General features: G+C 44.7%; 1 protein-coding gene across 1 annotated transcript in view; it reads left to right on the top strand.

Moving 5' to 3' along the window:
• Positions 1 to 19,827, top strand: part of LOC138752856 (sodium/potassium/calcium exchanger 4-like) — a 256,215-nt gene that overhangs the window by 172,402 nt on the left and 63,986 nt on the right. Inside the window, exon 8 of the mRNA XM_069915476.1 lies at positions 12,056 to 12,130. Within this exon, the coding sequence (XP_069771577.1) occupies positions 12,056 to 12,130 (75 nt within the window). The remainder of the gene's footprint in view (positions 1 to 12,055; positions 12,131 to 19,827) is intronic.

Genomic DNA, 19,827 nt, shown 5'->3' with positions numbered 1-19,827 from the left:
TTTGGGGTTTTTTTTTAACATAGAATAGTTGAAAAACCTCAGGAAACAAGTAACATTTTTCTTTGCCCTTCAATAATGGTGAGAGAGCAGCAATAAAGGAAGGTACTGTTAAATCCTCCAACCAAAAACATTGTCTAGTGCAAGTCTGCCACCCAAAATGTTCATATGTAACAATGAAGACTGATAGCTTTCATGACTATTGTGTGGTTCAGAATCTTGTGATTTTTACATACAAGTTATTTCATGTTAAAAATGAGACGGATAATGCTTATCAATATTAGATGATGGAGAATTCCTCATTTGAGAAAATGAAGTTAAAATTCTAAGTAAATATTTCCTTTTTCTAATTTTGCATTATTTTTAAGATTGTAGGTTTATGCAATTTGCCTTATTTGAAAACAAACTCTGTCTGTAACAGCATTTTTTTTTTAATTTAAACATACAGCAGGGTACAGGCCATTCCAGCTCATGGGCCCATGCTGCTCAGTTTACACCCAATTTACCTGCACTTCCCGGTACATTTTGAATGGTGGGAGGAAACTGGGGCCCCTGGGAAAAACCCATGCAAACACGGGGGGAACGTAAAAACTCCTTACAGTGTGGGATCCGAACCCCAGTCCCGATCGCTGGGGCCAACTGTGCCGCCCCTTTGCATCTTTTTTCCATTCATCATTTGTGGATTGTAGGATCTTGCTCTGATCATTTGTCCGTACATTTGTCCTTTGTATAAAACGTGCAAACCACAAGACACACAGTATTCATCAAACTGGTTTTTAATGTCATTCAGTCTGAAGAAACAAAAACACAACATTGATTGATTTACTCCTTGTAAGGCAAGCTGAACATAACAAAGAACACAGGCTTAGGCCTCTGAAGAGGGACTGGAGTCCACAGCCAAAAGAAGAATGCTACCAACCGTGCCATGTTTCTTTAATGTCAAATGCCTAGTCAAAATACATCACATGGTATTTGAAGGAAGAGATTTAAATGCTGATTCACCTTTTTTTGTTCTAATCTTTTTCATATACTTAAGCAAAACTTGTATAAATTAATTTTAATGGAAAGTAAGAATATACAGAAATGAACAAAAAACAATTAACAGTATTTTAAAAATTCTTAAAACAGCAAGTAATTGACATTCCCTTGAAAAGAATGTTGACCTGTAATGATAACATTACAAAACAGAGTTTCAAACACCATTTTCATTCCAGAAATAAGATCATAGTCTGATTTGTTTTATGTGTCTTTAAAAACCAGAGAGAAAAGGATAAGTGCTTTTTAGTAACTTTCCTCAAGAGTGCTTCCACAAAATCCTGGAAATATTCTCAATTGCCACCAGGAATTCTATTAACTAGCCAGATAATTTTGAAATTATAGTATTTCTTTCAGCAATAAATAATGGGAAGATCACATAGAATTTGCAGTAAATAGCAATCACTAAACAGATCATTAAAATATTGAGATTACTAAGTGCTCCATGTGATAGTACAGATTCTATCAACAATGTGTATATGTACAGATAGTAGTGTAGGATAACTGTGATTGGCTGAGAGTGTAGCCACACCTACTGGGAGGTCTTAAAGGATTGCTCCTAGTCAGACCAGGTCCTTCTGGACTGGTCGACCTACTTGTGATATGCTCCAGTCTGTTAGTTAATAAAAGCCTTAAATGCAAGTATTTGGTTCTTTCGACATGCTCCACAATTTTATGAACTAAAAAGTTTTGAAGGGATGGAGCGTATGCTACGGCTGAAATGCCTTGACATCGACCCACAGTCAGCTACAGCCTCGAATGACTTTAAGCACTGGGTGAGATGCTTCGAAACAGCTCTATGACCCTGCCTTGATAGAGGACAACCATCGACTACTAATATTGATGACTATGGTGTCTCCGAGAGTCTACCAGAATGTCCAGGACGCGACCACTTACGCCGCAGGGTTCTACGAGCGACCGGTGAACAGGATCTATGCTCGGTACAAACTTGCTACAAGGAGGCAACATCTTGGTGAGTCCTTCCTATAGAGCTTATATTCAGGCACTAAGGGCAATGGGCAGGGACTGTGCCTGCACAGACAGAACTGCTGCGGAGACCACAGACGATCTCATTCGGACTGCCTATGTGGCTGGGGTTCGATCGAATGAGGTGAGGCAGCGCGGGGGAGAAAACCTAGAGGACGTGATCCAGATCACAGAGATGATGGAGGCTACGGTCTTAAGTATGGACATGTAGTCTCAGGGCTGGACCCCACACTCTGATGTGAGTAGGATGCCCTCCCTCTACCCTGCCACTGCTGCTACACTGCCCAATGCAACCCCAAAGAGTTATTTCTGTGGGAGGAACAAGCACAGCAGGACCCAGTGCCCGGCAAGAAAAGCCAGGTGCCAGAAGTGCCTTAAAAACGGCCACTTTGCTGTAGTCTGTCGGTCCAAAATGTCCGCCGTCAAACACAGTGTCTCGAGTGAAGCCCAATCACCACTGTCCATTTCAAACACTTCTTCCTCAGAGCTCTCGTCCAATGAGAACGAGAACTCCACCGCGTGGCAGCGCCTGATGTCACGGGGCAGACACCGAGTACAGAAGGTACAACCCACCCTTGCCGCAATGACGTTCACCCTACCTCACGAAGCAATGTCCGACCAGGCCCCAGCCCCGACTTCAACGGCCGCTGCCACTGCTGACCAGGGACCCGCCACCGCCGCCGACCAGGGACCCGCCACCGCTATCAACTGGGGAGCCACCACCACCGAGGCAGCTGACCAGGTACCCGCATCTGCAACTGACGCTGCCGACCAGGGACCCACCGACACTGCCGACCGCCTGACTGATCGCCCCACCGCTGACAGCAAGCAGCGACCCCCCCAACACTTACCGTTGGCTGGCCAACACCCCCACCAGGCTGCAGGCAGCAACACCAACTCCTCTACGCTGTCTCTTCAGGCCCAACTGTTTGCGTGTCGTCATCACGCAGGACTCCACTGTCCTCATTACAAGTCTCTGCATCAATAACCCTCGACCAGGACTTCCCTCAACCCTTCACAAAAGCTATGGAACTGATTAAAGTGCATGGACACTATACCAAATGCTTATTTGACTCGGGGTCAACTGACAGTTTTATCCGCCCAGACATGGCCCACCGTTGCAGACTGGCTATTCTCCCCACTACACAGAGAATTTCATTGGTGACCAGATCGCACTCAACTGGGTAAAGTGGTATTGCGTGGCGACCCTGAAAGTCCAGAGCATCACGTTCACAGACTTCAAACTATTAGTCCTTCCACAATTGTGTGCCACTGCACTGCTGGGACTGGATTTTCAGTGCCAGTTTCAAACCGTTTCCCTGCACTTTGGGGGGCCTCACGCTCCACTCTCTGTCTGTAACCACTCAACCCCGGAAGCCTCCTGCCAGCGGCTGCCCGAGCCACCCACCCCCATACCCCGGGGCCTCACCTGTAGTCTCTCCACCCTCCGAGTTGCTCCGCCAGCACTTTTCGCAAACCTTACTCCTGGCTGGAAGCCTGTGGCCACCAAAAGTCGGCAATATAGTTATGAACACAGGAAATTCATCACAATCGAGGTGCGCAGACTGCTGGACGAGGGCATTATCGAACCTAGCTCGAGTCCATGGAGGGCCCAGATGGTGGTTGTTAAAAATGGGGAGAAACCGCAGATGGTGGTTGACTACAGCCAGAAATCAACTGCTTCACGCTTCTGGATGCGTACCTCCTTCCACGGATCACGGATGTGGTGAATTAGATCGCCCAATACCATGTATTTTCCACCATTGACTTACGTTCGGCCTATCATCAGCTCCCGATCTGCTGAGAAGACCGACCTTTCACGGCCTTCGAAGCGAATGGGTGGCTGTATCAATTCCTCAGGGTACCCATTGATGTCACAAATGGCGTCGCGGTCTTCCAGATGGTGGACCAGAATGGGCTGACTGCTACTTTCCTGTATCTGGACAATGTCACCATCTGTGGCCATGACACGGAGGATCATGATGCCAACCTTGAGAAATGTTTTCAGACTGCAAACTTGACCTACAATTTCGACAAGTGTGTCTTCCGGACCACTCGGCTCCCAATTCTAGGTTGTGTGGTGGAGAACGGGGTGGTCATGCCGGACCCTGACTACATGCGTCCCCTCATGGACTTGCCCTCCCCACTCCCACACCCAGAAGGCACTCAGACACTGCCTGGGCTTTTTCTCTTACTATGCCCAATGGGTTCCATGCTATGCCAACAAGGCACGGCTACTCATCAGACCACCTCCTTCCCCCTGTCAACTGAAGCCAGAGCGGCCTTTGACCGCATCAAATCGGACATTGCTGCTGCAACACTGCACGCCATCGACAAGTCCATTTCGTTCCAAGTCGAGAGCGATGCGTCCGACTTTGCACTGGCAGCCACTTTGAACCAGGCCAGCCGGCCAGTAGCCTTCTTCAGAACCCTCCAGGTTCTTGAGAGCCGACATTTCTCTGTCAAGAAGGAGGCCCAGGCCATAGTCAAAGCAGTACGTCATTGGAGACACTACTTCATTTCAAGCACTTTACGCTGTTGACCGACCAATGCATGGTCTCCTTCATGTTTAGCAATACTCAGCGAGGTAAGATCAAGAATGACAAAATCGCCAGGTGGAAAATCGAGCTCTCCATCTTTAATTATGACATACTGTATTGGCCCGGTAAACTCAACAACCCACTAGATGCGCTCTCCAGGGGGACTTGCGCAAACATACAATTGGACAGGCTGCAGAGACTCCACGAGGAGCTCTGTCATCCAGGGGTCACTAGGTTCGCACACCTTGTCAAAGCTCGCAACCTGCCCTACACGGTCGAGGAGATTCGCTCCATGACCCGAGCCTGCCCGGTGTGCAGAGTACAAACCCCACTTCTTCCGTCCGGAGAACGCCCACGTCATCAAAGCCACCCGCCCCTTTGAGCATCTCAGCGTAGATCTCACCTACATCCTTACGGCCATCGACGAGTACTCCTGCTTCCCGTTCGCTGTGCCCTGCTCGCATATGACTGCCTCCTCAGTTATAGAGGCCCTGCACAGCATCTTCGCCATCTTGGCTGTGACCTCCCTTGATGAAAGATGAAGCAGAATGAGAGGCAAAGGGTAGAATTCTGTTTCAATTATGTGGGGTCTCAGGTGAGACCACCCCTGGATCATTGTGTACACATTTACTCTCTCCACTTAAGGAGGTATATGCTTGTGGTATAGAAGGATTACAGTAAGGTTCAGCACTTTGTTTCCTGGATTAGCAGGGTTTTTTTTGTCTGGAGAAATTAGGCCTGCCTTCTTCATATTAGAAGAATGAGAGGTGATCATTGAAATATGTAAAATTCTTGTGGCGTTTGACAGCTGTTGATGTTTCCCTTGTATGAGGTACCTCAAACCAAGTTTCTCTAGCCAAGTTACACTTGCGTCCCAGTAAATCGATCGTTCGGTGTCCAGTTAAGAATGGTGTTTTTGCTTTTCACACTTGGCCACTCTTAATCGGGATACTGCACACTTTTACACTTACAAGGAGCCATCCCTGGGACTGTTCTAACTTCAGTCGGAAGTGTCCGAATGTATTTCTCAGTTTCACACTTGGCTGATTGCAACACCAGCATCTGCAGATACCGGGGATTTGCAGTAGGGGTCGAGGCAGCGTATCCCCGGCATGAGATGACGTTTTATGCCAGCGTTCAAATGATTTTACTTTCACACGACCCTTTATCAGCCAATTGGCCACTAATTCCTGGGACCACATGCAAGTGTGAAAGGGGGTTTCAGACTCAAAATGAGTTGGCCATTTAGGTCAGAGATGAAAAGGAGTTTCTTTGTCAAGAGGGTAATGACTCTTGAATTTTCTACCCAAGGGAGCTGTGGAGGCTCGATTTCTGTGTGTATTCAAGGTAGAGATTGAACAATTTATGAATCAGGCAATCAGAAGTATAGCGATTTGCACAGGAAAGTGGCAATAGCCTACTTGTGCTGTTGTTTCTTTCGTTGTTAAACATTCACTGTATTAACATGACAAAATTAATATAGATGCAAAATCAACTAATCCCTTTCACAATAGGTAACCTTTCTTTTAGAGAATGGGAGAGAAAAAGGATCAAAAGAATAGAAAATTGTTTTTTGGGAAATAAATTATTATCTTTTGAACAAATGAAGGATAAATATGGTATAACTCACGATACAATGTTTGCATACCACCAACTGAAAACCTACTTGAAGGACAAATTGGGAAGCAGGCTGAGGTTACCAGAAGGAAGCAATTTTGAATATGTGATTACAGACACAATGATAATTAAAAGATTTATAACAAACATGTACATCAAACTGCAAGAGAAAGAGAACGAGGAAACAAGCTGTAAACTCAAACAAAAATGGGAACAAGATCTAAATATAAAGATAAAGAATGAAACATGGGAAAAGCTATGCTCTGGAACTATGAGAAATACAATAAACACGAGGTTACACATGATACAATATAATTGGTTACACAGGCTAGACACCACGCCCCAAAAGTTAAATAAATGGGACCCAACAGTATCAGATAGATGTTTTTGCTGTAAGAAGGAAACGGGAACAACAGTACATGCAATTTGGGCATGTGAGAAAGTGGAAAAGTTTTGGGAAGATCTAAACCAGGTATTAAATAAAATCACAAAAAGCAACTGTCTTGGGTAAACTTATACCTCTCACTTTGTTCTTTTTAGATTGGTCACAATGTTTGAGCTACCGAAAGTAAATAGACACACACGCTGAGAGAAGTTCAGATTATACAAATGTTTATTACAAATTCAAAAGCCGATTTCACACTACAATATGCAAGCCCTTCCCAACTATCCTTATCAACGGTTGGACTGGTCCCAACTGCCGAAGCGAGGCAACGACTGCGCACTTGTAGTAGGTTGTCAGGGCGCCGGTAGCAGGTTTTCCACCTTCCCTGACCAGGACGTTGGCTGGACTCTAGAAGTTCTTCTTCTTGCTGAGAGATGTTGCCACCTCTCGGAGAGTCTCAAACTTCAGCAGTAGGACCATGGCTTATATTACCCAAAAACTGCTTACCCAAACACCTATTCCCAGCACAGCAAGAAAGATAAGCGAGCAAGCTAGCATTCTAGGCTTCAATTGAATAACATAATTTTCAGCTTATCACTTTGAATACAATGGTTTAGTTTGCATCAAGGCTAGGCCTCTGACAGTCTGCGACCAAAACAAGCAGGAAGATTAAATATTCTTGGAACACAGATGTCCTTTTGTCAGATAACAGCATCTCTGGCCCCTCGGTGGAATTTAGCTTATGTCAGCTGATTCTAAAACACAAGCAGGTTCTCAGCCTGGCAGAAGCAAAGGATGCAAAAGTAAAAAACATGGTAGCAGGGCATCCCCTAGTAGTAAGTAAGTAATCCACCTCTCTCCCTCTACTCCGCAGCTCAGCAGTGACCCTGATATCAGTAGACAATGTTCCTAATCCCAACAATTTCTCAGGGGTTAAAAATACATTATCCCCTCCTTGTTCCCAGACACGCAGGAGCCAGGCTGCCAGAGTTTCTCCTGCCTTTTGCCTAAATCGATCTCCAATGGCAGCCAGCTCTTTTACAGAGAAGTCACGGATCATTGACTGTTTCCGACCCCTGTTCCCACTTTGGCCCACAGGGTCCTCCATCCAGTCTAGGGGAGGAGGAGGTCGAGGCCATCCCGTAGAGGGAGTAGGCCATAGAGCATAAGCAGGGGTTTGGGTATTTTCCCCTGGGTCCACGTGGGAGATCGGGGTATCTATCCCTTCTCTACCCTTACATCATCCCCCCTTCCGACTGTTTGGAAAATCTGCTGCCTTATAGGGCGGGTGTGAACAGCAGGTGGTGGAGAGGGTAGTATGTTAGACACATGCTGAGGAGTATCTGCATTATTACCATTGTCATTCCAGATATTCCTATCCCAATCATCAATTACATCGGGATCATCACCATTCCTTATCATGGCACGAATACGATATGGATCGGGTTCTACTCCATGGCTTTCCTTATCTGCACAGAGTTGCTGCTGGAGTTTAATATTACGGCAGATCGTTTGGACATGCTTATCCTCCCATTCTTTGCCTCGGTCTGGACTGGTGCAAACAATCTCACTCATCATGGAACAGTGTTGTCGCAGGGCTTCTAGCTCCTCCTCTAATTGGTTTCTCTTGCGCTGAGATTCTACTTCTCTTTGAATTGATTCTGATTCATGCTGAACGGAGTGGTGTAAGGCTGTGGCCAGCAGCCAAAAACCATCCGTCAGCGTCCCCTTTTTATCAGGAAATTTACTTTCTCGAAGGAGACTGGCAACCCTCTCTCCCAGAGGTGCACTTGATGGGTCTAACTTCTCATCCCAACTAATGGGTGGTCCCAACAAAGACAGGGTATTGGCCAACATGCCAAACCCATCGTCTTTGTTAGTCCATCCCGGAATCAAGTACTGCTCAGGGCTCACCACTTTCTTTTGGCGAAACATCTTGAGACCAATCCTGCTCGCAGCGCCAATTGTCTTGGGTAAACTTGTACCTCTCACTTTGTTCGTTTTAGATTGGTCACAGTGTTTGAGCTACCAAAAGAAAATAGACACACACACCAAGAGCAGTTCTGATTATACAAATGTTTATTACAAATTCAAAAGCTGATTTCACACTACAATATGCAAGCCCTTCCCCCAACTATCCTTAACAACGCTTGGACTGGTCCCAACTGCCGAAGCGAGGCAACGACTGCGCACTTGTAGTAGGTTGTCAGGGTGCCAGTAGCAGCTTCTCCACATCCCCCGACCAGGATGTTGGTTGAACTCTAGAAGTTCTTCTTCTTGCTGAGAGATGTTGCCACCTCTCGGAGAGTCTCAAACTTCAGCAGTAGGACCATGGCTTATATTACCCAAAAACTGCTTACCCAAGCACCTATTCCCAGCACAGCAAGAAAGATAAGCGAGCATGCTAGGCTTCAATCGAATAACATAATTTTCAGCTTATCACTTTGAATACAATGGTTTATTTTGCATCAAGGCTAGGCCTCTGACAGTCTGTGACCAAAACAAGCAGGAAGATTAAATGTTCTTGGAACACAGATGTCCTTTTGTCAGATAACAGCATCTCTGGCCCCTCGGTGGAATTTAGCTTATGTCTGCTGATTCTAAAACACAAGCAGGTTCTCAGCCTGGAAGAAGCAAAGGCTGCAAAAGTAAAAAACACGGTTAGAATCTTACATTACAGCAACATACCAAAAAATCCAGAGATCTTTCTTCTAAGTAATATAAGAAGTAAAGAACTTGGACTCGATTTGGATGGAGCACAAAAAAGATTTATTATGATAGCCTTAGCTGTAGCAAAAAAATGTATTATGTCCACCTGGAAATCAGAAGATAACCAATGGTACATAGAAATGAATAAATGTATTCCACTGGAAAAAATAACATATAATTTAAGAAATAACATCACAGTATTCAAACAAATTTGGGAACCGTACATGGAACACAACAGAGAAGTCCTACCGTGGACCTCCACCTGGTAAAATGACAGAAGGAGAAGAAGACAAAATGAACTGACCCAGTGTGTAAAAGTAGAAGACACAAATTTCTTTTTCATTGTGTGATGACATTGTTTAATGGGTTTAATGTAGCATATAGGTTGAACGTTGAGTGGGTGGGTGGGGGGGGGGTGAAGGAGGGAGGGAAGGGAGGGGGAAAAGGGGAGAAAATGACTGTGTATATTCAAGAGGGAAATGTTTGTGTGTATTTTGGTCAGTATGGTTCATAGTGTGGAAAATTTAAAAAAAAATTAAAAAAACATGATCACTCACTTGTACCCCCCACAAAAATTTGTGAAATTGGATTGAGATCAGTTGAAAGATGCAGTGTGATGTTGTGCACAGAGAATCGTGCATTGAAGCATGGTTTATAAGTCTAGCAGTTAGTGCATCACTGAATTCAGCACTGTCTGTAAGGAGTTTGTATGTTCACCTCGTGGGTTTTCACTGAGTGTTCTGGTTTCTTTTTTTTAATTTAGACGTACATCACAATAACTGGCCCTTCCGGCCCACAAACCTGTGCTGTCCAATAACATCCAATTGACCTCAACCCCCTGTTTTGAAGGGTGGGAGGAAACCCGAGAGTCCAGAGGAAACCCATGCAGACACGGTGAGAAATACAAACTTCTTACAGACTGGACCAGTTTCGAACCCAAGTCACTGGTGCTGTGACAGAGTTGTGCTAACTGCTACGCTAACCCTGCTGCCCAATGTATTTCCTCCCACTTTCCAAACACGTACAGGGTTAGGGTGGTAGAACCCTGTAATACATGCATTGTGCTGGTTGGCCAGCCCCTGATACTGTAACTCCTCCTGACCCTCAAGTCAACAGGGCTGCTCATCGCTCAGTGGCAAGAGGTCCTACCAGAAGTGGTCCACGCCACCAGGTTTCTCCTCTGTACAGCAACAAATGCGACCCCACATGAAAGATTATTCTCCTTCCCCAGGAGGTTGGCATCAGGAACAATGCTACCAGGGCCTGAGCTACTCTGGAGACACACCAGAACCCACAAAGCAAACCCCCCCCTCCGGTCTAAAAGGTCCACCTCCTCCATGTGACCCCCAGTATGCCTATGTGCAGTACCACAATGGGCAGAGAGACACTCTCTCTGTCCGGGACCTGACATATGCAGGAGCCCCCTCAACTGATCACCGTCAATCAACCAGCACACACCCCCTCCACCATTACCAGAGATACAGCCCAGGATCTGATCCCACAATCAGCACCAGTTGCATCGTCCCAACCCACACCCTCACCCCCCCCCCACCCCGATCCAGCCGCAACTGATTTTGTTCAGCCATCTGAATCACAGCCTGTCACACAGAGCATTTCCCAGGAGCCTACAGCAACACCAGTTCGACAGGCAAAACCCCTGGACAGGTTGAATCTGTAAATAGACTCTGAATGGACTCTGTCACTTCACCCCACTGGACTTTTTCAAAAGAAGGGGTGTATGTGGCGGAACACTGTAATATATGCATTCTACTGGTTGGCCTACCCCTCATACTGTAACTCCTCCCCCTTCAGGATTCCAAATATAGGTGGTACTACCCAATCCCCTCCCTCAGTTCTGCCTTGGAATCTGACCAACAGCATGTAAGATATGCTTGTAAGTTTTTAGCAATTCAAGCCTCTTAATCTCAACTTCTAATCTGTCTAATTGATAGCACTACAGTTAGAAGGTTGATACATTACATGAGTGAATTTGGGCAGTGAGGGCTTGTGGGCTGGAAGGGCCTGTTAACGAGCATGTGGCGACTATGCTGGCCACAGTGAAGTGCTCAAAGAACTCGCTCCCTGCCTGTACATCGGCAGATAAGCTGCAACACATTTGTGCGAAACACATGGAGAAGGGGAACACAGTAATCTCTGAATTAGTAGGTAGCCTCTCTGCCATCATTTGGCCAGATACAGATTTTCCATGACCCCAGGTCAGTTCAAGGTGCAGGAAAGGCCAATAATTACAACTTAGAAATGAGAAAGGCTGTGATCAATGATCAAAGAAGCCAAGAGTCATTGCATAATATTGACTATTGAACCCTGAGGTTGCCAGATGCTGTGTGCAAGATACAAATGGGGAAGTACAAATTCTTAATTGCCATCTCATTTCTGAAACCTGTGCGATGTACTCCTGTTTATTTTCTCTGTGAGCAAGAAATAGGTTGCACACAAAGGCTAAAAATCCTGTTGCAAGTGAAGGTCAAGCGCAGTGTTTTACTTGGAATCATACATTAAGGAAGTAGCTCATTTGGCCCCTGGTCCATGCTGAACAAGGGACTATGGCAGCATCCTTCCAGCAGTTTGAATACCTGCTATCAAGGCTGAAGAATGGCATTTGATTTTTTTTTTAAATAAAAGAAACATGAAAACAGGAAATAGGGCACTTTTTTTCTTCGTTTTCCTGCATTTTTCTGAAACTTGGAAGGCTCGTGTGGCATCAGCATCGGAATAAAAAGCATGAAAAATTCTCAAAAGTAATTTTACTTTTTGTCTTTTTCAGATTGTATATCTGACTCAGTGGTCTGTGTTCAGGGATTCGTTGTATTATACTTTGTCAGTCATTCTGCTTATTGTGGTAAGTGAAAATCCTCATTCTACCCATTGCTAACTTTTACATCCCAAGGATCACTGATTATAAATGGTATTGTCATGTATATTAAGGGTGCGTTATCAGTAGTGGTGACTTTCTTCATATAAGACCCACAGGCACATAAGACCCTCTTCCCCCATTTCAGGAGACAATATTGAGTTTTTTTTTCCAAGGTCTTCATTGAAGACTAGTGTCCGTGATGTCACAGGCTGAGTTAACAACCCTCTGGAGTTTTCCTTGTCCTGAACATAGGCAAGCAACAAATGGCCAAAAGGAAATGACATATTCCTCTGAACTCCATATACATAACTTGGACCACTGCTGGGTTTGGTTTCACAGCAGTGTACCATCAACTCCTCACTCTTCTCACCCCTCCACACCTCCGACACTACTTTTGTCTCTGTGATTGAATGGGCACTGCTTCAAGGCACATCTTTTACTGAACCTAATATTGCAGCAGCTGCAATGTGTGTGGTGCCCTTGGGGCTCTGATTTCAACACGCATATTATTTTTGTAAAGTACATTAGGAGCAAAGGTAGGCTAGTCAGCCCATCAAGTCCTCTCTGTCATTTCATCATGAGCTGACCCATTCTCCTGCTCAGCTCCACTTCTCTGCCTTCTCCCCATAACCCTTGATACCTTGACTACTCAAATATCTATCAATCTCTGCCTTAAGTACACCCAACGACTTGGCCTCCACAGCCGCCCAGGTTAGAAAATTCCAAAGGTTCACCACTCTCTGGATGAAGAAATTCCTCTGCATCTCTGTTTTAAATGGGTGCCCTTCAATCCTGGAATTGTGCCCTCTTGTCCTAGACTCCCCTACCATAGGGAAACAACTTTGCCACATCTACACTGTCCAGGCCTTTCAGCATGTAAAATGCATCTGTGAGGTCCTCCTCATTTCTTCCGAGCTACAAGGGGTGAAGTCCAAGAGCCGTCAAAAGTTCCTCATATTGCTAATCCTTTAATTCCAGGAATCATTTTTGCGAATCTTCTCTGAATCCTCTCCATCCTTTCTTGAAAAAGGAGCTCAAAACTGTACCCCATATTCCAAGTGCCTTATCAGCATCACACCCCTGCTCTTGTACTATACTCTTTGAGAAAACAATGCCAATATTGCAATTGCCTTCTTCACCACAGACTCAACCTGGAGGTTAACCTTTAGCATATCCTGCACAGGGACTCCCAAGTCCCTTTGCACCTCCATATTTTGAATTTTCTCCCCATCTAAATATTAGTCTGCACTTTTATTCCCTCTACCAAAGTGTATGACCATACACACATTACAATATATTTAATTTGTCACTTCTTTACCCATTCTCCTCGTCTGTCTGTCTCTCTGCAGCCTCTCCATTTCCTCCTCAATACCTGCCCCTTGACCTATATCATCTAAAAACCTAGGCACAAAGCCACTTATTTCACAAACCAAATTAGTAACATACAGTGTAAAAAGAATTGGCCCAAACACTGATCCCTGCTGAACGCCACTGTTAACCGATAGCCAACCATAATAGGAAAGTTGGTGCCATCTCTGCTATGAATCTATGACCATTATTTTCCTTTCTTTTGTGCTTATGTACAAAGTACAAACTAGATTCAGCTTGATAACACACCTTCCTGAAATAATCTGTGTGAAACTCCTTACACTCATAAGATGATAAGCAATCATTAACCCACCCCCCGGCAACTGAATCCTTGACTTCCTCATGGGAAGACCATAAGTCAGTACAAATCAGAAGCAACATCTCCTCCTCACTTACACTCAGCACAGGCACACCTGAAGGATGCGTGCTTAACCCACTGGTCTACGCCCATACACAGGTAGCTAGGCACAATTCAAATGCCGTGGGCAAATTTCCAATGACACCAAGGTCATCGGCAGAATCACAGATGGCAATGAAGAAGAATACAGGAGGGATGTAGATGAGTTAGTTTAGTGATGTCACAACAATCTTGCACTCAACATTAGCAAAACTAAGGAGATGACTATGGACTTCAGAGTTTGTGGGGGGGGGGGGGGGGGGAATCAGGAGAACACAATCCAGTCCACATCAAGTGGTAAACAGTGGAAAAGGTTAAGAATTTCAAATTCCTGTGTGTCAGCATCTCTGAAGATCTGCCCTGGGACCTCCATGTCAATGCAATCGTGAAGAATCACCAGTGTCTTTACTTTGTGAAGAATTTGAGGAGATTCAGTATGTCACCAAATACTCTTGAAAATCTCTGCAGATGCACTGTGGAGAGCATCGGTTGCATCTCTATCTGGTACAGAGGTGCCAACGGACAGGACAGGAAAAAAACTAGAGTTGTGAACTCAGCCAGCACCATCATGGGCATCGGTCTTCACTCCACTGAGGACATCTACAAGAGTTGGTGTCTTAAGAAAGCAGCCTTTATCCTCAAGGAACTTCACCACCCAGGCCATGCCCTCTTCATACTGATACCATTAGGAAGGAGGTACAGGAGCCTGAAGACGAACAAAAGGACAGCTTCTTCCCTTCTGCTATCAGATTCCTGAATGGACCACAGACACTACCTCACTTTCTCATATTTTTCATTAATTAATTTATTTTTTAAATGTAATTTAGAGCAATATTTGCACCTGTAATGCTGCCACAAAACTACAATTTTTGTGCCATGTTCATAACAATAAATTTTGATTCTGATTTATTTATGGTAATGTGGTATAATTGACAGCAATAAACAGAATCAACAATGTTTACTTCAACACTTCACTAATCATCTTATATTTGATTAATTGATGGAAAGGTAATGAGAGGATTTGTAAATGATCCTAACCAAACCTTATATGGAATCAACAGGGACAATTAATTGTGACTCGAAATTGTTGAACTAATTTTTGAGGCTGTAAACCTATAAAGTGGCTAATCAGATGATGAAGTCCTCTTCCTTAAAAGTCATCCACTTTTGGTGAACAACCAGGTAATGCTATTACAGTTTGTACGTTCTGGGTTTGTACGTTCTCTCCATGTCTACGTGGGTTTCCTTTTGGTGCTCTGGTTTCCTCCCACTCTTCAAAACGTACAGGGGTGGGGTGCAATTGGACGGCATGGGCTCAGGGGCTGAAAGGGCCTGTTACTGTACTGTATGTCTAAATCTAAAGTTTAAAATGAAAATTTAAAACTTGTACTCTGTTTTAAATCATGCACAAAATGAAGAAAGTTCTCTGAGCTTTAACATTTGTCTGAATTTTATGAGAAACTTTATAATTCTCATCCTTACAAGTTCATATCTGTTAGAAAAGTTGCAGGTAGTTCCAAGTGAGTAAGTGCTCTCCATTAATGGAATTCCCAAGAAGCATATTTCAGCATTCCATGCAACTTAAGCTGTATTTACTCTCTCTTGCAACATCACTTTGTGGCCAGTGTGAAAGCCTTTCTGTACAACAAGGATAAGGCCCTTACGCTCATTCTCAGACGGAAGGAATTTTTCCAAGAACTTAAAAACTTTATTGCCCCAAAGTTATGGATGGAAAATATATGAATCTCCAGAGAAAGGGACGGCACAGTTAGTGTAGCAGTTAGCTACACTAGTTCAAATCCGGTGCTGCCCGTAAGGTGATTGTGCATTGCCTCCCCTTGGCCTACCGCACACTGGAGCTCCCGACAGCCCAACCCCAAACCTTCCCCTCGGCCTACCCAACATACATTCCTAAGCTTCCGACTGTCCAACTCAGAACCCTCCCCTCGGCCTACTGCACAACGGAGTTCCCGTCGCCCTTTTCAGAATCCTCCCCTTGGCCTACTACACACTGGAGCTCCCGATGCCCGACTCCGAATTCTCCCCTCAGCCTATCTGAACTGTGGGGCACAATTTGCTTCAGTTTTTAAATAAAACATTTTACTCACTTCTCTCTGATTTACTTCAAACATAAATCAAATATTGTTTGTGCCTTGGGTTCGTGGCGATCCATGCAATCCCCAATCCACGCCAACACATAGCTGAAGGCTGAATGTGCCCAATCAGCAGGGAGCTTACCCTGTTGACATCTAATTGACTGAAGGCACACAAGGAGAAGACAGATGAGTCTACTCAACCTAATGGTCAGTTCGCCACTGGTGAAAACACAGTTCAAAAAATATGCTCGGGGGAGGGGTCACCACCCTTTCCCTGCACCCCCCCTCCCCCCTAGCTATGCCACAGGTTTCAGATACAGATGAGATTTATGAAAATGTTTCAAGGATGAGGAACTTCCATTATTTGGATAATCCAAAGGTGGTTTTGTTCTCCTTGGAATAGAGGCAGTTGCAAGCAGAGGGTTTTTTTTAAATCTTGGGTGTAGAGTATGTTGTTATCTTCAAGTGGAATTAACAATTTTTTGTGAGATCTATTCCATTCTTTTAAATTGGTTACAACATGGTAGAAGCTGATCCCGGCCATTTAAACGCACGCTGCCCCATTCACCCAACCTATCCTACAACCCCGTGCATTTTGGAGGGTGGGACCAAACCAGAGCAACTGGGAAAAACCCATGCAGACACAGGGAGAATGCACAATTTTAAATATAAATAACAATTATGTACTTCCTTTAAAATTGTATATTCCTTAAGTTCCCTGCATTTTGATGTTAAATACAAAATAAGAATGAATAATGAATTTCAAATTATATGTTATGCGTTGTGGAGATCTGCACATTAATTTCCTTTATGCACCAGGTTGCAAAACACGTGTGCGCACGCACAAGGACACAGCTTTGTGGGAACAGTGATCAAGACGCCTTTTTTACGCGCTCGCTCCCCCTAACGTTAAAAACTGGCTACGCCCCTGTCTAAACCATTTTTTTTCTGAAGCATAACACCCAAATCTGGACATGGTGCACCAGTTGTGGCTGAACCAGTAATTTAACTAAGGTTCGTTGCAACTCCTCGTACTCTTTGCGTGTATTTATGAAACAGCACCCTCTTTCTTGATTCCTCCAGAGGATAAAACTCTAATTCTGCTTATCCCAGTTTACAATACAGACAAATTGGCTGGGAAGTTGTTTTGAGATATAACTTCATGCTAATGACATTTGTATTTTCATTTCCACACAGCTGTGATTAAAAATGAAATATCCATTCCACAAGGCACTTGCTTTTAAAAGCTCACGATTCACATGTGCTGACGAGGGCACGAGAATTTTTTTTAACTGCCTTATATCTGGGTATTTCTACCCTGTGCAGTCAAGCTGGAAACTTGTGAATCTCAATGGAAGACTATCAATAAACGGCAAGTTCATCTGGGGCTTCACAATAAATTGCACATGACAATGGTTCAGAGCAAATTAATTCGTAAGGACAGAGTTAAAATGAAAACCTTTGCCAGCAGTAGAACAGACACTTGTTTTGCAGCAATACAGATAATCTTGATACGTCATTGTAATAAGCATAGATTGGCACTGAAAAGAGATTGAAAGTGTTCTGACCATCGTTTGAGGATGGAGATCTTGTCGCTGAGGAGGACTTTGCCATCTGAGCTGCGCAGAGGGCTTTGGACTTGGGGTGAGGGGCCGCTCAGTCCAAGAATCTGCCCTGCTCCAGCTCCCTCAGCAGCCCTTGAGCCTAGAGCTGGATAAGGTCCTTACCCGGATAGAGACATATAAGGCAATTGAACAACTGAAAAGTGGCAAAGCAGCAGGTATGGATGGAATCCCCCCCAGAGGTCTGGAAGGCTGGCGACAAAGCTCTGCATACCAAACTGCATGAGTTTTTCATGCTCTGCTGGGACCAAGGAAAGCTGCCTCAGGACCTTAGTGATGCCATCATTATCACCCTGTACAAAAACAAAGGCGAGAAATCAGACTGCTCAAACTACAGGGGAATCACACTGCTCTTCATTGCAGGCAAAATCTTCACTAGGATTCTCCTTAATAGACTAATACCTAGTGTCGCCGAAAATTTCCTCCCAGAATCACAGTGTGGCTTTCGCGCAAACAGAGGAACTACTGACATGGTCTTTGCCCTCAGACAGCTCCAAGAAAAGTGCAGAGAACAAAACAAAGGACTCTACATCACCTTTGTTGACCTCACCAAAACCTTCGACACCGTGAGCAGGAAAGGGCATTGACAAATACTAGAGCACCTCGGATGCCCCTCTAAGTTCCTCAACATGGTTATCCAACTGCATGAAAACCAACAAGGTCGGGTCAGATACAGCAATGAGCTCTCCAAACCCTTCTCCATTGACAACGGCGTGAAGCAAGGCTGCGTCCTCACACCAACCTTCTTTACTATCTTCTTCAGCATGATGCTGAAACAAGCCATGAAAGACCTCAACAATGAAGATGCTGTTTACATCCGGTACTGCACGGATGTCAGTCTCTTCAATCTGAGGCACCTGCAAGCTCACACCAAGACACAAGAGCAACTTGTCTGTGAACTACTCTTTGCAGACGATGCCACTTTAGTTGCCCATTCAGAGCCAGCTTTCCAGCGCATGACATCCTGTTTTGCAGAAACTGCCAAAATGTTTGGCCTGGAAGCCAGTCTGAAGAAAACTGAGGTCCTCCATCAGCCAGCTCCCCCCCACATCTCCATCGGGCACGCAAAACTCAAAACGGTCAACCAGTTTACCTATCTCAGCTGCACCATTTCATCAGATGCAAGGATCGACAACAAGATAGACAACAGACTCGCCAAGGCAAATAGCGCCTTTGGAAGACTACACAAAAGAGTCTGGAAAAACAACCACCTGAAGAAACACACAAAGATCAGCGTGTACAGAGCCGTTGTCATACCCATGCTCCTGTTCAGCTCCGAATCATGGGTCCTCTACCGGCATCACCTACGGCTCCTAGAACGCTTCCATTAGCGCTGTCTCCGCTCCATCCTCAACATTCATTGGAGCGACTTCATCACTAACGTCAAAGTACTCGAGATGGCAGAGTCCGCAAGCATCAAATCCACGCTGCTGAAGACCCAACTGGGCTGGGTGGATCACGTCTCTGGAATGGAGGACCATCGCCTTCCCAAGATCATGTTATATGGCGAGCTCTCCACTGGCCACCGAGACAGAGGTGCACCAAAGAAGAGGTACAAGGACTGCTTAAAGAAATCTCTTGGTGCCTGCCACATTGACCACCGCCAGTGGGCTGATATCGCCTCCAACTGTGCATCTTGGCGCCTCACAGTTCGGCGGGCAGCAACCTCCTTTGAAGAAGACCGCAGAGCCCACCTCACTGACAAAAGACAAAGGAGGAAAAAACCAACATCCAACCCCAACCAACCAATTTTCCCTTGCAACCGCTGCAACCGTGCCTGCCTGTCCCGCATCGGACTTGTCAGTCACCAACGAGCCTGCAGCAGACGTGGACATACCCCTCCATAAATCTTCGTCCGCAAAGCCAAGCCAAAGAAAAGAAAGAAGAAAAAAGAAGAAGCATAGATTGGACTTTCAGCCAAGTATTTGAAAAGTATTAATTGTGGTCAGAGTGAGGTATGGTTTTGCATGTCAAATAAAGCAGAAAAAACAGGATTGGAAATAATTTGTATACATTTATGAAATCATAAAGGTTGTAATTGTAAAATAAAGCTAACGTGTAAAACTGGATTGGATGACTGCAAATTCTAACAAATCTATTTAGAATATTTGTTATGAAATATTATGTGTTCAATTGAATGTCCAGAACAAAATGAAATGATAACTTTGAAATGTGTCACATTCAGCTTCAGATTCAGAT

Source organism: Narcine bancroftii, chromosome 2 (assembly GCF_036971445.1).
Source record: "Narcine bancroftii isolate sNarBan1 chromosome 2, sNarBan1.hap1, whole genome shotgun sequence".
Lineage (NCBI taxonomy): Eukaryota > Metazoa > Chordata > Chondrichthyes > Torpediniformes > Narcinidae > Narcine > Narcine bancroftii.
This window is presented reverse-complemented; position numbering and strand designations above follow the sequence as displayed.